Source organism: Leuresthes tenuis, unplaced genomic scaffold (assembly GCF_036924035.1).
Source record: "Leuresthes tenuis unplaced genomic scaffold, fLeuTen1.0.hap1 SCAF_20, whole genome shotgun sequence".
In the NCBI taxonomy this organism is placed as follows: Eukaryota; Metazoa; Chordata; class Actinopteri; order Atheriniformes; family Atherinopsidae; genus Leuresthes; species Leuresthes tenuis.
The window spans coordinates 8,046,785-8,064,364 of record NW_027325374.1 but is presented as its reverse complement, the minus strand read 5'-3'; the positions used below and the strand labels follow the sequence as shown (position 1 = coordinate 8,064,364).

General features: G+C 40.9%; 1 protein-coding gene across 5 annotated transcripts in view; it reads right to left on the bottom strand.

Annotated features, from left to right (window-relative positions):
• usp54b (ubiquitin specific peptidase 54b) overlaps window positions 1-16,064 on the bottom strand; it is a 62,286-nt gene extending 46,222 nt beyond the window's left edge. For 2 of the 5 annotated variants that reach the window (XR_011909183.1, XM_072373191.1), the window contains exons 1-2: window positions 15,279-16,064; window positions 4,695-5,298 (exon numbers count right to left, since the gene is read on the bottom strand). Coding sequence is in view for 4 of the 5 variants with exons in the window: in XM_072373191.1 (XP_072229292.1) it covers window positions 4,695-4,850 (156 nt within the window). In the remaining variant the exon portion in view is untranslated. Of the gene's footprint in view, window positions 1-3,635; window positions 3,967-4,694; window positions 5,299-15,278 lie in introns of those variants that run through there. The other 3 variants (XM_072373192.1, XM_072373193.1, XM_072373194.1) reach the window with 3 other exon arrangements.
• Between the last annotated feature and the right edge of the window lie 1,516 nt (window positions 16,065-17,580).

Sequence of the window (17,580 nt, the reverse complement as noted above, 5' to 3'; positions counted from 1 at the left end):
TTACATGGACATGAAAAAATGTAAGCATCACATGGACTGTTTGAGCTGAGGTTCTCCTATAGGGACCAGTAATCCAGACTACAATTAGTTTTACACTTTCATTCATTTGTTTCACTCTCTACATACTCTCATTTTGACTCTGTTTGGTTAGATTTAGGCATTTAGAATTATTTTTGGTCTAGATTAGACCACTGGAGAACATGACTTGCCCTGAAACAGGCTGCCACTCTGCAGACCTAGAAATGTCTTTTTTAACCTACAGGACTAACCACTCACGCTCCATCTGCAACTGACACAAGACGTGGCGCTTGGATGGAAAACACTTTGAGAGTCGTGCAGGGTGTCACAAAAAATATACAGAATTCAATATTTCATCTGTATGCGTAACATGGTTTTCCTTCCATGCCTATTTCATGATTTACTGCATCATGAGACAGACTGGAGTTTGATCTGAGATGGGAAAAAAACGGGTCACATAAGTTATCAACACTGATGACAAGCCATCATTCCCACCATCACAGCAACTGTTGATTTGATTGTAATATCGCGCTGCAAAAAAGGTAAGATTAGCATGTCACCATAGTGTCACATTTCCATCACTGCTGAATGCAGCTGGTGGGGATTTATACCTCTTCATCTGACCCTGGAATGAATGCTGGTCGAACCTTTTTCAAATGAAAACAAAAGCCAGATGTTTGGGGTTTTTCATTCACTGTGAAAAGGGCCTTAGTGGCAACTCCGTTGTATAATCTAGTGCATGTTATGTGTGCGTATCTTGTTTCCAAACCTTTGTAAAAAATAAGATGTTGCTCTCAACAACACTCAGTTTCAATGTTTAGCAAATGTTTAGTAACATTCAACTAACTAAGTGACTTCTTTCTATTCCTTTGTGGGACTATTTTAATCTGTATTTCAGTCATGGTTTGAGGATGTAAAAGTTAAAGAATTTGTTCATAGATTAATACTGATAAAAGGTTCTGTTGGTTACTCTGTAAAACCTGACTAGATGTTTTTTTAAGAAACCTAACTAGAGACATCAGTTGTGAATAATTTAGTGACTGATGTTTTTACATAAATGGTCAAAGCAAATGACTAAAAATGCATATTTTCAAACACCACCATATAACTGTAGAGGAGTGACAGGCATTTTCGATCTTTTCAGTAAACAATCAGGAAGAGAATTTCAGACACAGTTGCTTCAAATCAACTGATGCAACTTTTCCACCAATCACATTCAAACAAGCACTTCAGAGAAGTCATTCAGCAGATCTTTGAAATGTGAATAACTCGACGCTACCTGCCTCACGCGGCTCTCAGTAGGTGATCCCTGCACTCCATGTCCCTACTTCCTCCTGTTCTGGTCTCCTATTACCACCACACCTCTTTTTCTGTGTTTTTTGTTTATCACACATTACCGTTGGAATTGTAGCAGCCAAGTCTTTATTTTTTTTCTTTTGACCTCTGTTATCTCTCTGTCACTTCTCACTACAGATATTTTGTGCCATGGTAAGATATGTACATTTACTACCTGCTCTTTCCTCCATTTGATCTTCTCAGATCTGACCATAAACTGACCTCCAAATTAATCTCTCACCTTGAATTCGTTCATGAAAACATAGTAGTTTTACAAGACCATTTCACTCTGTTTATATTGACGTAGAATTGTATGTATTTTTGCTCTTTTATGGCCACACACCCATGACGAGGGGGGAAATGTAATACATTCTCTTTTTGTTTTCTTTTCTACTGAGACTTTTCATGCTAAATTAGCTGTGATCTCCAGACTGCGGCACATGCACGAACGAAGGACATAAAAAGCATAAACACGGTGATTCTACAGCTAGTTTTCCCATTTAATACTGAACATTTTGGGAAGCTCGAATGTAAGCCTCTTAATGGACACAATAAAGCAGGCCATGACTTCACAGAATGAGGCAGTTTGTCAGAAAATTGATGTTGATTCTAATGCAGTGCCACTCTATAAATGGAAACCTACTCAAATCAATTCTGGTCAAAATATGTCCTTGTGAATCAATTCCTAATGGTAGGGGTAAGCCTGCATGGTAGTCTGTTTCTGTGCTAGCGCTGGGATTGGCTGTTCATGTTGAACCCTGCGTCTTTCTCAATGTCTGCAGTTATACGCTTCTACCAGGTTCAACACTCTACAGGATAAAGTGACCATAATTATAGGATGTGTGCTCAGTAAATATCCCTGGAGCAAACCACAGAAGTTTAACTCAATTTAACTCTTAACTGTTTTGCTTTGTCGCATACTGGAAATTCACTTACACTCTCTACTACTGATCCACACTGCAGGAGACTGCAGCTTTGCATAAATTACTTCACACAATCCAACACAGAATCAATAAAAGAATATCTCCCATGACTTTATCAATACAGTTGTTGGAAAGCCAGTGTAAACACATTATAAGAAAACGTGTTCATCGACACAGTTTTGAAACTTTTAATGATCTAAATTGCAGTTGACTTTTAATGGCAGAACTCTACAGGAAGCACTGATGTCTCTGATCATCAGTTTTCATAAAATAAGGAAAACGATTGAGATATTGCTTAACCGTAATGCTATAAGACGCATACACAAACATCCACAAACACACACGCTGCTGCCTGATGCGTGAACTCATCAAAGCCAGCCTATTCTACACCTCCGTTATCCATTTTATTTTTACCAATGTTTTGAAAAGTTGCTGAGCTAGTATAAACACTTCACCTCACAGCACCTCTCCTCTCTCTTATTACACAAATTCTCACAGAACAAACATCTCTGCTGCTGATGCTGCTGCTGATGCTGCTGCTGATGCTGCTGCTGCCACACAGCAGCTCCACTGCAGCAGCACTGGGTTAACTTCCTGGCCAAAGGGGCCCTGAGGGGCAGGAGAGTGTTGCACTTACTATCAGTTCGTTAGTTATAGAGTGATGAGCAGAGCAGAGCTTTTGTGCTGTGAGTTAATGATGCCATTTTTATGATCATAAACTGATTCATAAAGGCTAATACCAAAATATTTTATGTTGGGAAATGCTACTTTAAGAATTTTCTGTATTTCTTGCCTTTAAAACTTTACAAATGGAACATCTTTCAGTTTCTGATTGTTGCTCAGACGAATCAAAGCAATTTTTAGATGTAAACAAATGAGTGTTAACACAATTTAACATGTGGCTTGTGCATGTTTTAAATTTTAAAGCAAAAATTAACAAACAAATCCACAAAATAAAGTCTGTCCAAGCTTTAAACTTTGGAACCTTACCACTCGGGCCAAACCCAAACGCAAACACACACAGATAATACGAGCAGATACATTATGCACACATGAACACGCACACACAGAAATGCCCTGCCAAAAGCAGCTCAGTTTTTTCTCTCAGTTTATCCTCGCTTATCTGTGTCCTGCTAAACACCCGCCTGTGTGTGTGCATGAGTGTGTACATGTGTCCTTGAGGTGGCCCACTTCTTTCACCACTGGAGCTGCTTCGTATGCCTTTGTTGAGGCGGTTTCTTCATCTTACAAGAAAACTTCATGTCCTTCACTTTGTCTTTTCATTCTCTTTACTTTTTCCTCTTCTCCCCTCTGTCTCTCCTCTTTTTCTTTCCACAAACACTCGATTATTTCTCTTACCTTACTGGGCTCTTTAATTCCTCTGTTTCTTCTTGCAGTATCTCCTTGAGTCTTCTCCTCGGATTTTTCATACTGTATACTCCTCATCCCTGTTTCTTTTCTTCTCCTCCCTCTGCAACTTTTCCTCTTTGCATCTATACCTCTGTTCTCCTCGACTCTCCCTAAGCCTCTGCCCAAACACCCCCTCCCTTTTCAGCTTACTCTAACCTCTCTCCCTTCCTCCCCTCTCCCTCTTTCAAGTGAAGTAGTCAAGAGGCATTTATGTGTGTGTGTGTGTGTGTGTATAGTGTGTGCCAGCTGGATGTCTTGGGAGGAGGGAGGAGAGTCTTCATGAGTGTGTGTGTGAAGAGGAAAAGGAGATGCAGCAGTAGCGGCGCAGTGTAGGCATCTTCCCAAACACACTGGAAGTCCACACAGAGGTCAGACAAGCACTCATGCCAAAACTCACCAAAACACGCAAAAACCCATTAACATGGAGCTAATCTCATCCCTGTGATGTCTTGATTGCAATTTACTGCAGGGTGAGGCATGGATGGTTAGGGCTATTGTGTGTTTGGATATGCATATTAGGGGAAATCAATCAAATATAGACAATACACAATGACTGTAGCTATTTTTGGCAATAATGCCCAAGACTCAGAGAATTCTACATTGTAAAGATGAAACTTAATTTCTAAGTATGGAGTTTGTCACAGATTGCACATTTCCATCTATGTTACTACCCACTCAGTGAATATTTGGGCAGTGCAGTATATATATACATATACATATATTTGACTGAGGGCCAACAAACAGGAGACAACTCTAATTATGCTCTAAAAGGTCTGCACTGCAGCCCCACTTTTTGATCCCTCTGTTCTAAAGGTATCCAAACAGAGACTTTAAACTACATTATGATACGATTCTTCAACAAAATTGATGCCTAAATGCACCTAACTAAAACTAACTGACCCAAGCAGTGGATTGAGATCAGGTGACTAACTTGGCTGGTCAAGAAAAACGATATTTATCTCCTAATGCTTTCTGTTTGCCCTGTATTTGTGAGTATATCCAACTGACCTGCAGAGCACTGTTGAGGAAGCAGCTGTTCTGTCCCGGCTCGTTGCTCAAGCCTTTGCTCGGTGCGATGGAGGTCATGGTTCTTGGGGTCACCAGCCCCTGCACCCCGCCAGCTGCTCCACCACCCGAAGCAAAGTAGTTCCTCTTCCACGACATCACTACCTGGACGCTCCCGTTTCCACGGCAAGGCGGAGAAGGGGCGGGGCAGAAGACCAAGTGACGGCCTCTATGTCACTCCCATCAGCGAGAAAGAGGGAGAATGAGAAAAGAGTAGAGGAGGAGGAAATGGAAGGATGAAGAGGAGGGAGGAGGCAGTTGTGGTCTGAGGAGATGCGATGTGTCTTAGTTGGAGATTTGGTACCCATACAACCCTCCCCCTCTTCTGCTGAGTTTTTACTTTAAAATCTGTTCACTTGTAAGAGCCAGCCGTTGGCTTTTTGTTTTTCTGTTTTTAGCTCCGTGGACTTAAAAGTCTGTATTTGAAGACATGAGAGTGTTTCCAAAGCGTATTCTTGCTGATTCTGTCAGATAAAAGTAGATTAGACAGTACTGCTGCTCCCATGTGGGGACTCCGCCGCTTTCTTCTTCTCCCCTTTCACTTTGTCTAAAAGACACAAAGGCAAACCTGTTAGCATTCAGAACACCTAGCAAACCACCTTTAGTAAGTTCAAACTCTCATCAGTACTAAAAAACAACAAATACAATGTGTTTTGGAGTCAAATGTATAACTGCAGCATATGAGAAGTTGATTTGGATTTACTAAAAACGTTGTGATGTAGTGTAATATTGCACTAAAAACTAAATGCAATGACTTTAAAATCTCATCAAATCTCCACAAGAGAGCATAGAAATTTTTACTTTTTCATGAGAAACATTATTTTATCATAAATTTGATAGCAGCAACATGTCTCCACAAGTTGGGATAGGGGCAATAAAAGGGTGTCTAGGAAGTCACTGTATGGGCTCAGGAATACTTCCAGAAATCACTGTCTGTCAACATAATTCACTGTAAATGCAGGTTAAAGCTCTGTCATGAAAATAAGAAGCCATATGTGAACATGAATCAAAGGGCTGGACCAAAACTCATATAAAATGGATTGGGGCAAAGTGGAAAACTGTTATGTGGTTGAATGAATGGCGATTTTCAGTTCTTGAGAATTATGGATGCCATTTTCTCCAGACTTAACATTTGATAGGGTTTCGATCTTCTGTTCTGAATAAAATATTGGTTTATGAGAATTGCATTATGTTGGGGTTGTATAATTTTTTTATTAGGAAATGACAAATATCAAATAAAATGAAAAATACCAACTAAATGCCCCCCTTTAAAACACTGTTGCAAAGTGTATCCTATGATGTATACTGAAGACATTAATTCAAATTGTTAGGTCCAGGCACTGGCCAGATCAGAACAACCAATGATCAGTATATGTTGAGGGTTCTAATAAATTTTCAGCATGGATAACTATTGTTTGGTTACTGCTCAGTCTTGTCAGTTGCTAACTGGCTACTTGCTAACCCTACTCATAGTAGTTGAATATTTTGCAGCTTCAGAGCCTCACATGCTTTGTCAGAATTTACAAGAGAACAAGAAATAAGATAAGAAAAAAAGCAATAATGTCAGTTTTTGCCATTAAACAGATGAATGGCTTGAATAAAGCTGTAGTTCCATATCTGCTAAGTGTTTCAGTTTGCTAATACATTAGCTATGACACCTTTTTAAGTCAGTGATGTGGTGGATCTACAGGAATGCTGCCCTCCTGGGTTGTTTTGTTGCTTGAAGAAAATTTACATTATTGTCATATAACTGTCAGAGATTTTAAGACTCAAATCTCAGATCATTCTTTTAAGTAAATGGAGAAGACAATCTACAGGCAACAGAAAGCTGCTTCTCCACCTTTATGAAAACTAGTAAATAATAATGATTTCTTGGTGTATTGAGCTGATTTGCTGTCCAGTAAGCTGCTTTTACAGAACTTTAAAATGTGAATTGCTTCATCTTCAGGCAATCAAACTGAGATTGATCGGTGATATTATCTCAAATGAGTCTGAATCACTATGATACAAATCCATTCAGTGGTGCTAACGTATGGTTATATATCCACTTGTTTAATTATTTGCTTAACAGCATAACGCCTGATCAATAAAGGTATATTTCTCCTGTTATTACCTTGCCACTGATAGATTCTTGGATTATTTGCTGCCATCCTGTGGCCTGAAATCAACTGCTAGAGCTTTAAGAAATTCTATAAGGTGTTTATGTTTATGTGTATGTTTATGTATTTAGCAGACGCTTTTATCCAAAGCGACTTACAAATGAAGATATCACAAGCTATATAAAAAGCTAACAATAAACTACATAGAAGGAACCCACTAGTCCGACTCTGTCAGAGGTGACAGGGTAGAGATAGAGTGCAGGCATAGAGGGAAGTGCAGAAAGATAAAGTGCAGAGATAGAGGGTATAGGGAAGTACAAAGTAAGTGCTAGGATAGGAGATGCTCTCTGAAGAGCTGGGTTTTCAAGAGTTTCTTGAAGATAGACAGGGACGCCCCTGTTCTGGTAGCGCTCGGTAGGTCATTCCACCATCGTGGGACGACACATGAAAAGAGTTTGGATTGTCTTAGGCGTGGTGTAGGAGCTGCTAGATGACAATCCTGGGACCAACGGAGGGACCGAGTTGTGACATAAGCCTTTGCAAGAGCATTCAAGTAGATGGGAGCCGTTCCATTGAGCACTTTGTAGGCTTGCATCAGTGACTTGAATTTGATGCGGGCGGCTAAGGGTAGCCAGTGGAGTTCAATGAACTGAGGGGAGACGTGTGCTCTTTTAGGCTGATCGAAGACCAGACACGCCGCCGTGTTCTGGACCATCAGCAGAGGTTTCATAGTACAGGCAGGGAGACCAGTTAGGAGAGCATTGCAGTAGTCAAGGCGGGAGATGACCATGGCCTGCACCAGGAGCTGGGTGGCAAGGTACTGTAGCTTTTGCACCACAAATTGTGTAAATCATCACATAAGTGCAATATCTACGAGGGCAACATTTCATCAGTGATATGACACAGGAACCATTTGGAGAAATCTGTTATGTCATTTCATAATCTGTACTCAAGGACATTACTATGCTCAAGCATTACAATGGATAGCTTCTAAGCAAGTGTGTGATCATTTAAAAAGGCAATTTACATGTATTTGTCACCCTACAATGTGTGTAAGTGAGTGTGTGTACATGAAGTTGCAAAACACCACAGGGCAGCAGCTAATAGATCCGCAGTGCCCCCTCCACCCTCCCTTCCTTGTTTCCTTCCCCTATAGCTTCCCCACTTTTGGCAAAGCTCCCTCACCCGATAGCCAGGCTGCATTAATGCCACAGCACCCCCTTGGCGAAAGGCCAGAGGGCGCAGGGATGCTGCAGCGAGCAGGTAAGAAGCGTGGGCTGTCGCTATGGTGATGGCCACATGGGATAGGGGAGCTGGGATGATGAGGTTGTGGAATGTAAGTACAGGGGGATCTGTCTATCTATCTATCGATCGATCGATCTATCTATCTATCTATCTATCTATCTATCTATCTATCTATCTATCTATCTATCTATCTATCTATCTATCTATCTATCTATCTATCTATCTATCTATCTATCTATCTATCTATCTATCTATCTATCATCCATTAACAAACAAATCCAAATTGGCAGAGGATTTATAAAGGGATTTGCCTGGCATGCCACTGTGTGCCATTTTTCCTCTACAGAGCAGCATCCTGAGCTTCTGTCTCAGCATACAGTGTGCGTATGTGTGTGTATGTGTGTGTATCCCGCTGAGCCCGTGTGGAGTGTGTGATCACACATCCTCTCTCTGACTGCACCCTACAGCCACACACAGCTGAAATCGCTGTGGCAAGCCCTCGACAAGCGCTGTTTATGTGGACTCTGTGTGCATGTGTATGCGTGTACGTGTGTTTGTATGTGTGTCCCCACATCTTCGGCTAGTTACCATGGAAATAGGCCAAGCAGCAGGCATGTGGGGGAAAAGCCGAACCATGTGATTTAACAGAAAGACACACTGTGCTGCACTGGTTGAGAGAGCAAGCACAACACACACACACTCTCTTTCACACACTGAGCCCGGCGAGTGATGATGATGTGTATTGATGGTGGAGACTTCCTGGAAGCCAGAGTGAGTCAAGGCACAAGTCAATCAAATTCCCTGACCCTGCACTAGAAGGCATACGGAGATCAGGTTTTGTGGATGCAGCCCTGACAGCGACCACACACTGAGGAGATTTTCCCTGTCTGATGTTGAGGTGAGGACACTAGATGCACAACCAGAATGAGTGCGTGTCTGTGTGTGTCGTCTGCATGACCTCATAGTTTAACCTGTGGAAATCAGTCCAGGCTGACTTTGAGCTTGCTAAAGGTTGGGTTTCTCTCTGTAACACTGTAAGGTTATGAGGTCATGGTAAAGCACCCTGAGAGGACTTATGCAATGATTTGATATTTTATAGCCCTCTTTACGCATTAGCTACATAACATTAATGGCTTTGGTCTGTTAAACCAATGGCATTCAGTCACTTAGACATTGGTAACTTTTCTGTTAATGTTCCTCACCCTCCGTGCAGTGAGGTATATAATGTAATAGTCTTTAAAGAGTCACATAACACTTTACTGTTGCATGCCAAACACACAGCGGCTGTGTAAAACATAGAAGCCAAAAATATAACTTTACTCCATGTTTAAGATTATTGAAAAGTCAGTGCTACACTCATGAGCGTTTAAGAGCATGACAGTAACAGTGTAGCTGTTTTAAACTCGAGAAAAAACATGATGTTTACCTCACCTGAGGACACTGTCTCTGCACAGTCACTGCTGTTTGTCAGAGGAGAAGCTGCAGCACAGCACTAAACTCTGCAAGTCCTACTAGGGTTACAGTTTTCTCATAACAACACATTGTTTTGCAATGACAATTCATATTGAGCTAAAAAAAAAAATGCAGCATTGAGTTGAACATAATGGACACAGTTGAAAATATACAGTCACACAGAGAGCAAAAGCTTCAGCTAGAGTTCCATCACTCAGTGCTTGAAGCCAAAGAAGGAGCAGTTATTTATTTATTCATTTCATAAAAAGGATCTCTTGGATTCCTCCTAACAGCTAATCATGTGTCACATTAACCTGCCACTGCTGTGGGTTTCTGTCCATTAATGGGACAGCAGCAGGTCCGATCTCGTCAGACTGCCATCATAAAATGTTACAGATAAGCATTGTCGAGTAATTCACACATGACACCAACTTGCTCACTAGTCAACACATTAATGAAAAGCAGTGTGAAAGGGGCTTATGACTTAAACTGAAATAGATTTAATTAAATTGAGCTTTTGACTTCTGTCATTGGTCAGAATTAGTTTGAAGATAACAATCTACATGGTTTCTCAATTAAAAGACCTGATTAAAAAATGCATGAGACTGATGACTGCATGGGACTTTTTCCAGGTTGTGACAGCTACAGATAATGTCCCATTCATGTCCACTGTGTAACCCATGGAGAAAAAGTATCAAAGATGGGCGTCTGTTACCTTGAGGAATCAAATGTATAATTTATTTCAAAGTTTGTATAGACACAGTGTTGTTATTGAAAATAAAGGAGGATACGGTTTCTAATCATTTTAGTGAAACAGCACTTTTGGACCCAGAACATTTAAAATTTTACTACGGTTTGAAAGGTTTTTAAGCTTTCAAAACTGGTCGGAAAGAACTGTAAAGTAAATCAAATGTATGAAATAATATTACAATTTGTGAAACACTTTATAAGAGCTGAAAAAACAGAAACAGTGTTGCTGTGAAGGTTTGGGTGATGACTCAATTCCTTAATACGCTATGAAGAATCGAGTTTTAGTGTAGATATATGAATTCTTTTCATTTCTTTTGTTTCTTGTTTCTATATTACATTAAGAGGCAGAACAAACACATTGGCAAACACACCACAGTACAGTGCTATTTAGTGCTACTTCTCCACAGCTAAAAATGACCCCAATATTGTCCAATGATTCTGCATTTTAGAATGTACAGTATATAGTGCAAACACATCATGGTGAACAATAAATTATACTGTGACTACATCTCACATGCACCATCCTCCTACTTAAATTACTAACTAGAACAGAAAATATATCAATCGGCCACTGAAAATAGTGCCCCACAAATCCTCTTATCTACTATGCTGCCCTAAATCAAATATTGAGAACACAAGCAACACATTGCAGTGCCATTAGACCATATTAATTTCATAAAAATATCTTTCTTCTCTTTGCTCCCACAAGTGAGTGGAAATAAGTGAGGTATAGGTGTGCAACAGCACAGTATAAGTTATCAAATGGTTTTGGAAAATCGACCCTAAAACTACTTGAGAAAGCATTAATGAACGGGAGTTAGGTGTAATGGAGTCAAATTCTAAAGGGATGTATTTGGATGTTAAAATGCTTTTTTTTCCCATTTATAATGGATGTGTGCATCCGTGTGACAGCAGATAATTACTTATGGATCGATAGAAGCAGACGAGGGCTCAACTGGGAGCACTGAAGACAGACAGCTGTTTTTATGGTTCTGCTATACTCTCAATATTGATGTTACGATAACTATTATTTTTCTGGTGATTACCAACGCTGCAAAAACTATATTGTATGTGATGCTTTTATATTACCAAACAATGGCACTCAGCGCTTTTCCCTTGTCTTTTCTCTTTTTATTACTTTCCTTTAATTTTTTCAGCTTTTTCTGAGCTCATAAAGTGACATATGTGATGTTTGTGGAGGTTTATCTCAGGACAGATTCTGGAGGATGGCTCAGATGCTTGTTTGGTCCCTGGTGCACTGTGATTCCTGTTCTTTGATCCACATCACAATGATTCATGTTAACATTCTGCAAAAAAACAGAAAAAAAACATTCCCCCACATTCGCCTGTCATGCTGCCTCTCGATCAAATCAACATTCAACAGTGGCGCATGTGTGGTGCATGGATCAAACCTTCTCTCTACAACGAGACAATTTCACTGTGTTCCGTACTGGGTTATAATAACATTTAATAACAATCCACATTTTAGGCAATTAGATTTTTTATCACAGCTATGATCAGTTACAGCTGTAGTAGCTGTAACTGATCATAGCTGTATGACTGATTCGGGTAGCCAAAAATATACTGATTTTAGGGTGGACAGACGGAGGGTTTTGAAACACTTTCTAACTTGGCCACATGGCTATTTATTAAAGTAAAGCTATTTAATAAAAACAAATATGTCAGAAATCCACCCATACATCCATCAATTTTCTATACCAGCTTAATCCAACTCCGGGAGGGGGTATAAGTTTTCATACTGAAATAGGTTTTCAAAGGTATGTTTTCAGCGACTCATTATTGTTTTGATGAAAGACGCACAGACAACGCTACATTAAGAAATATACTGATTTTAGGGTGGACGAACAGAGGGTTTTGAAACACTGTCTAACTTGTCCAAAAGTATGTGAACATCTGCACGTGACACCCATGTTATTCATTCAAAAAACATGTGCAAGATGCACTGCTGTTAGAGCAACAGGCCTTCCATATTTTGGAACCTGGCTGCAGGGATTTGCCCCGACTCTCCCACAAGAGCATTAGCAAGGTTAGCCACTGGTGAGTGACAAGGCCTGGCTGACAGCTATCTCAAAGGTGCTGGATGGTGTTCATGACATGATTGCATGCAGTTAGGTTTTTCCATACTAATCTGGATATATTTTTTAGAACACGAAAATCCTCAACGCAAGGTCCGGCAGAAGATAATGCAGATGTTGTGTTGGAATCACATGGTCTTCTTCAAACAAAGTTGCCAAAACAAGAAACTGTGTGAAATAGCTCTTAAAGTGGACTAACCTCAGATTATCAGATGTTATAGCATCAAATGGTTCCCGTCAAAGTTACCAAGGTGCCAAAAAGCACACAAAAACAGACACACCGTGTAAAATGGGGCCTCAGTTAGAGTTCACATATTTATTTGTTTTCATCATCAGGTCCTGAATGTTCAAAGTCTCCGCAGTAATTCAGAGCATCAGCATCTTGCCCATTTCTCATTAGCCTCATTTGTTTTCTAGTTTATGATCCTCTTTATTTCCCTCAGCTGTGAAGAATTCTCAACGTTCCACTATTCAAAAACTGACCTCAGTGTTGGATGAAAATAATATGCCATCATTTGACACATTTTTGGCATTTAGTTGTCACTGTCTTTCTCTCTCCCTGCTGTGGGTTAGTGTGGCTTGGTGATGGTGACACCAGTGTCAAGCAAGCTGAACAAAGAGCTGATACTGTCCCTGAGGACAATAGCCTGTCTCTCATGCTGTCTCCCTCTCTTTAAAGCAAACATCAAGGCGAGAAGTATATCTATATGTCTCTGTAAAAGAAAGAAGCTGTGATCTTTCAGAAATCTTTTGCTCCTTCTCTTTTACTGTTGGCTGCGCTTTCTCCTCTCTCTCCCATTCACTTCATTCCTTCCCTCTGTCTCCAACTCTTCCACTGACCTCTATTTTCCATTCTCATTCACTCTCTCCACCTTTCTCCCCATTCATCTCTGTCTCTTTTCTTTCAGTTTTTGTAAAACTCCACATGCATGTGCTCACATAAGCTCACACTCAGTGGTTTCCCTGTAACTGGGTTATGTGTAACTTCAAATAGCCCTGGTTGACAATAGGGAGAGCCCAGAGTTCATCCTCCCCTCTGAGCCTCTCTTTCTCCCCTGCTTTTCCACTTACAATCTACAGAGAGGTTATATGTGTATGAACATACAAAAAGTGCACATGCAGCTACATGGTTAAGCATATCACAGAGACGGGGATCTCTTTTTCTTCTTTTTAGGCAAGCTTCAAGGTCATTTCCCTGCTCGGTCTCCGTAACACTAAAGTATACATCTGAGAACACAAACATAATTTATGGGCATGCACAAGCACAAACAGACACATGTGTGCACCATAACCTAAATGCAACCCATATTAGCCCTGACACACATGCATACCTAATCCTATGAGGAGAAAATATAAAGAGGCGTGAAAATTTGCTTAATATTTAGGCTATTACATAACCATCCTTATTTACAATGCATGCTGGGAATCATGTGAGGTTTTCACAGTTTAGGTCAGCACAGAGTGAGAAGAGGGGGAACAAGAAAAGAGGAGAACAAAGGACAGGAAAGAGCAGGGATGAGATAACAGGGAAAGGAAGAAAGAGAGAGGAATCGTTGCAAAAGAGATAAGGACAGAAAAGGAAAGAAAAAAGGGAACCAGAAAAAAAGGAAATGAAAGGAAAAGAAAAGAAAAGAAGAGAAAAAAAAAGAAAAGAAAAGAAAAGAAAAGAAAAGAAAAGAAAGGGAAAATAATCAAGATAATGACAAAAAGCAGTGCAGGGAAGTTTCAGAGTAAATAAAGGAAAAAGGAGGGAGGGTAAGACTGAATAAAGAGGGGGATATGGGGAAAAGGAACTCTTAACCATCCAGCACACCAGTGGACGATAAAGGTCACATACGTCACATGAACTTCTCTTTATTTTCCTCCCTTTCATCCTCTGTTTAATCCCCTCTTCCTTATACTTTAACCCTCTCATAATCCCATATGTGGCCCTGACTTCTGCCACAGAGGCTGAAACACTTTAACTTTAATGTCAACAAACACCCTGGAGACACAAATCGGGATCAGTCACACATGACCAGCACTGTTTGGAGACAAAAACTCAGAGGATTCAAACCAATTAGTGAATTTAGGAGAATTTAATAACCTTGACTACATGACCGCTGGTCTGCAAATAACAAACAACTGTTCATATTTCAGAGATATAATTTCCAACAACTCAAGCTAAAAAGACAACAAAGCCAGTCAGTTTGTCCACCATATAGGGACAAACACAAGCTTGACTACTTAAATAATAAAGCAAAACTCCTCAAGCCTTCTGGGTATGTTTCAACTCAACTGCAGCTATCAGGACAAAGTTGTCAAAGTAATCTTCCACCATAGTCCAGCTCCATGTAGATATAAAAGCTCTGTCCTCGTTGTGTATCATTGAGGCTACAGTAATGCTTGTAAATTATGGAAAGAATAAATGTTTAACTAATAAGGACATGAGCTAGTGTTTTAAAGTAAAACAGGGTGAGTGCCCATAAACAGGCATCAGATATGGACACAGACAAATGTTTACCATAATATACCAACTAAATATGTTGCCTGATTGCGTTTCATCTTTAAAAACTAAAGCGGATGAGAGAACCGACATAAAAAAAGAGACATTTAAGCTCAGTTTGGAAGGCCAAAGTGTGCTGATGTGGTGAAGTGTATTCCTCATGTTGTGGGGACATCTCTCGGTTTTAATCAGCCACACTGTTTGTCCCATGTGGAGATAAAATCCAGCTCCCTGCAGGTTCAATTTTAGCCTTTAGACTCTGGGTTGTAAGTGAAATCTTCACCAAAAGACAGGGAAATGTGTGTGCTCCTGCGTAATGATGTCGACTATAAACCAATGAGGGGATGACCAGTATGGTCCCCCCTCTTTTTTTTTTCTTTTTTTTTTTTGAAGTACTCACGTGTGTGCGCGCGCGAGGCAGACGGCTGTGTCACCATCTCTATAATGTGACGGTGCTGTAGGCTCGGCGGTGATGCGGGCCAAAGTCATCAATCACGCGGATCGAAGCCGCAACATTAAATCACTCCAGGCCCCCGGGAGCGATGACAGCGGGCGTGAATCCGCCTCGGCGAGAGGCTGCGGTCTCTCTATCATCCATCAACAAGTCCGCACAGTCCACACCAAACACTGCCAAAGCAAAACGGGACCAGGAGCCACGCGCAAGGAGTGTTTGTATGGCCGGACGACCTGAACAAAAACACCTGTAACTGTGAAAGACGAGCCTGAACACTGGTACACCCGGGACATGTATATGGAGAGGGATGCGTAAAACACTGGGACTTACTGACCCCTGATAGAATTCTCAAACTAATCAAATAGAGTGACAGAGGGAGCAGCAACTGACTCTACTGCTGATGATAATGATGATGGAGAAGAAAAAGACAGCTGTCCGCTGAGACTGTCACAAGAACACATCTGGAGAGGATCACATCTGGTCTGCACGCTGACTGCCCCCTCACAACGTTATACACACAGAGATATAAAGTGACACGCACCTACTCTGTCCGGTGTGGTCGCATAAGAGTCCCCCCGGTCTTTCCAGCTGTGATGAAGCCCGTGCTGTGCGCAGTGTGCGGGTTTTTACTCACCCCGGCTGCTGTCGCCGCCAGTCTCCGTCCGATCGCGTGTCCTCCCGTGTGATTACACAGTAGAGAGGGCGAGCCGTGGGCGCATCCAGCCCCCACCAGCGCCATCCAGCGCTGCGGTCGCGGTACGCCGCTCTCGCGATACCGTGCCATCAGTTTTCAGCTAGAGTATGTGACGTAGCGGGGCACATAAGGTGGTTTGCCCAGCCCGATGCCGCCGCCTTCTGGGCGCCGGGCGAGTTGAATGCGAGGGTGGTGATGATGTCATCCCCGTGAGGTCTCACCTGTTTGAGCACACACGCACCTCTATCCTTCACCTCTTTTTTTTTTCTGTTTCTCTCTGCATGTCCTCTCTGCGCTCAGATGTAACCTGCTGGCAGCAGCATGCAGAGGACATCTGCTTAATTTCTGTAACTGGAGACCAGCCAGCGCCAGTTTACAGTCAGACTATTCATAGAGCAGGTGAGAGGTCGTGGTGTCACCATTTAGTTTGGCAGCAAAGGTGTGCAAGAGATTAATTTTCAATAGGTCAACATTTTCCAGAGCATGCGTTTGCATTCAAAGTTTGTATCTTTGGTAGTGTTTGGTGTTTTGGTCAATCCAGGGCTGGCACAACGTTTTGTATCAGAATGTGTGCTCACCCTCCAATTTTGTTGGATGGGAACGCATAGGGGACAAATAAGGGGCTAACAGCAAACTTTTACCTACTGATGAACTTCTGATCAGATTTGATTACTTAGCTAATGATCATTAAATTATTAGTTAATGCTCAATTAAATGAAAACTGAGTGAGGAATGAATAATGGATTAATTGATAATAAGCCATTATCTATGACAAATACCTGATCAAATTTGATCAAATGATTAGCTAATTGTCAGTTATGTATCAAGTGAGTGAGGAACAAACCATGGATGAATGATTAACTGATGATTCACTATAAGCAATCTTCTAATATTTCTTCAGTTAGTCTTACACTATTCAGTGTGACACTCCACTTAACTTAAGGGGACTCAAAAAGAACAACTAATAGATATTGATAACAATGAAATTATCACAGGACTACTTAGTAACTGTTAGTAATTAGCAATGAAAGGAGTTGTTACTATTTTTATGGTGTTTAGAAGTATAACCTTTCACCAGGAAAGAGATCAACCGCATTGACTCACAGATATCCATTAACAAATAGAGACTTTTTTGCTCTCCAAAACATACCCATGTGGCATTGTTCATGTGGGCAGATACCACCGATAATTACGTTCAAAGAATAAATTACCTCAGATGGTAAAAAGAGCAACTGCATGATTGTTTTCTATCCCTGTTCAGGTACTTTCAATTTCTAACCACAACCAAGTGATGTCACTGTTTAAATCCAACCATTTGTTTACATGTAACCGAGTCAATCAGTAAAATGCCCACCATGAAGGTTATGGTCGCTTGTAAAAAGAATGTATTTTAGCCCCTAAATTGTCCATTCATCCATCAATTTTCTATACCCGCTTAATCCAACCACTTTTATGCGGACTGTGATTTCATGCAGGTTAACATTCTGCGTGAAGAGTGAAAGAGGCTTGAACTTGGACCGTGACCTTCGTCTAAATATCTAGTCAAATGAAGAA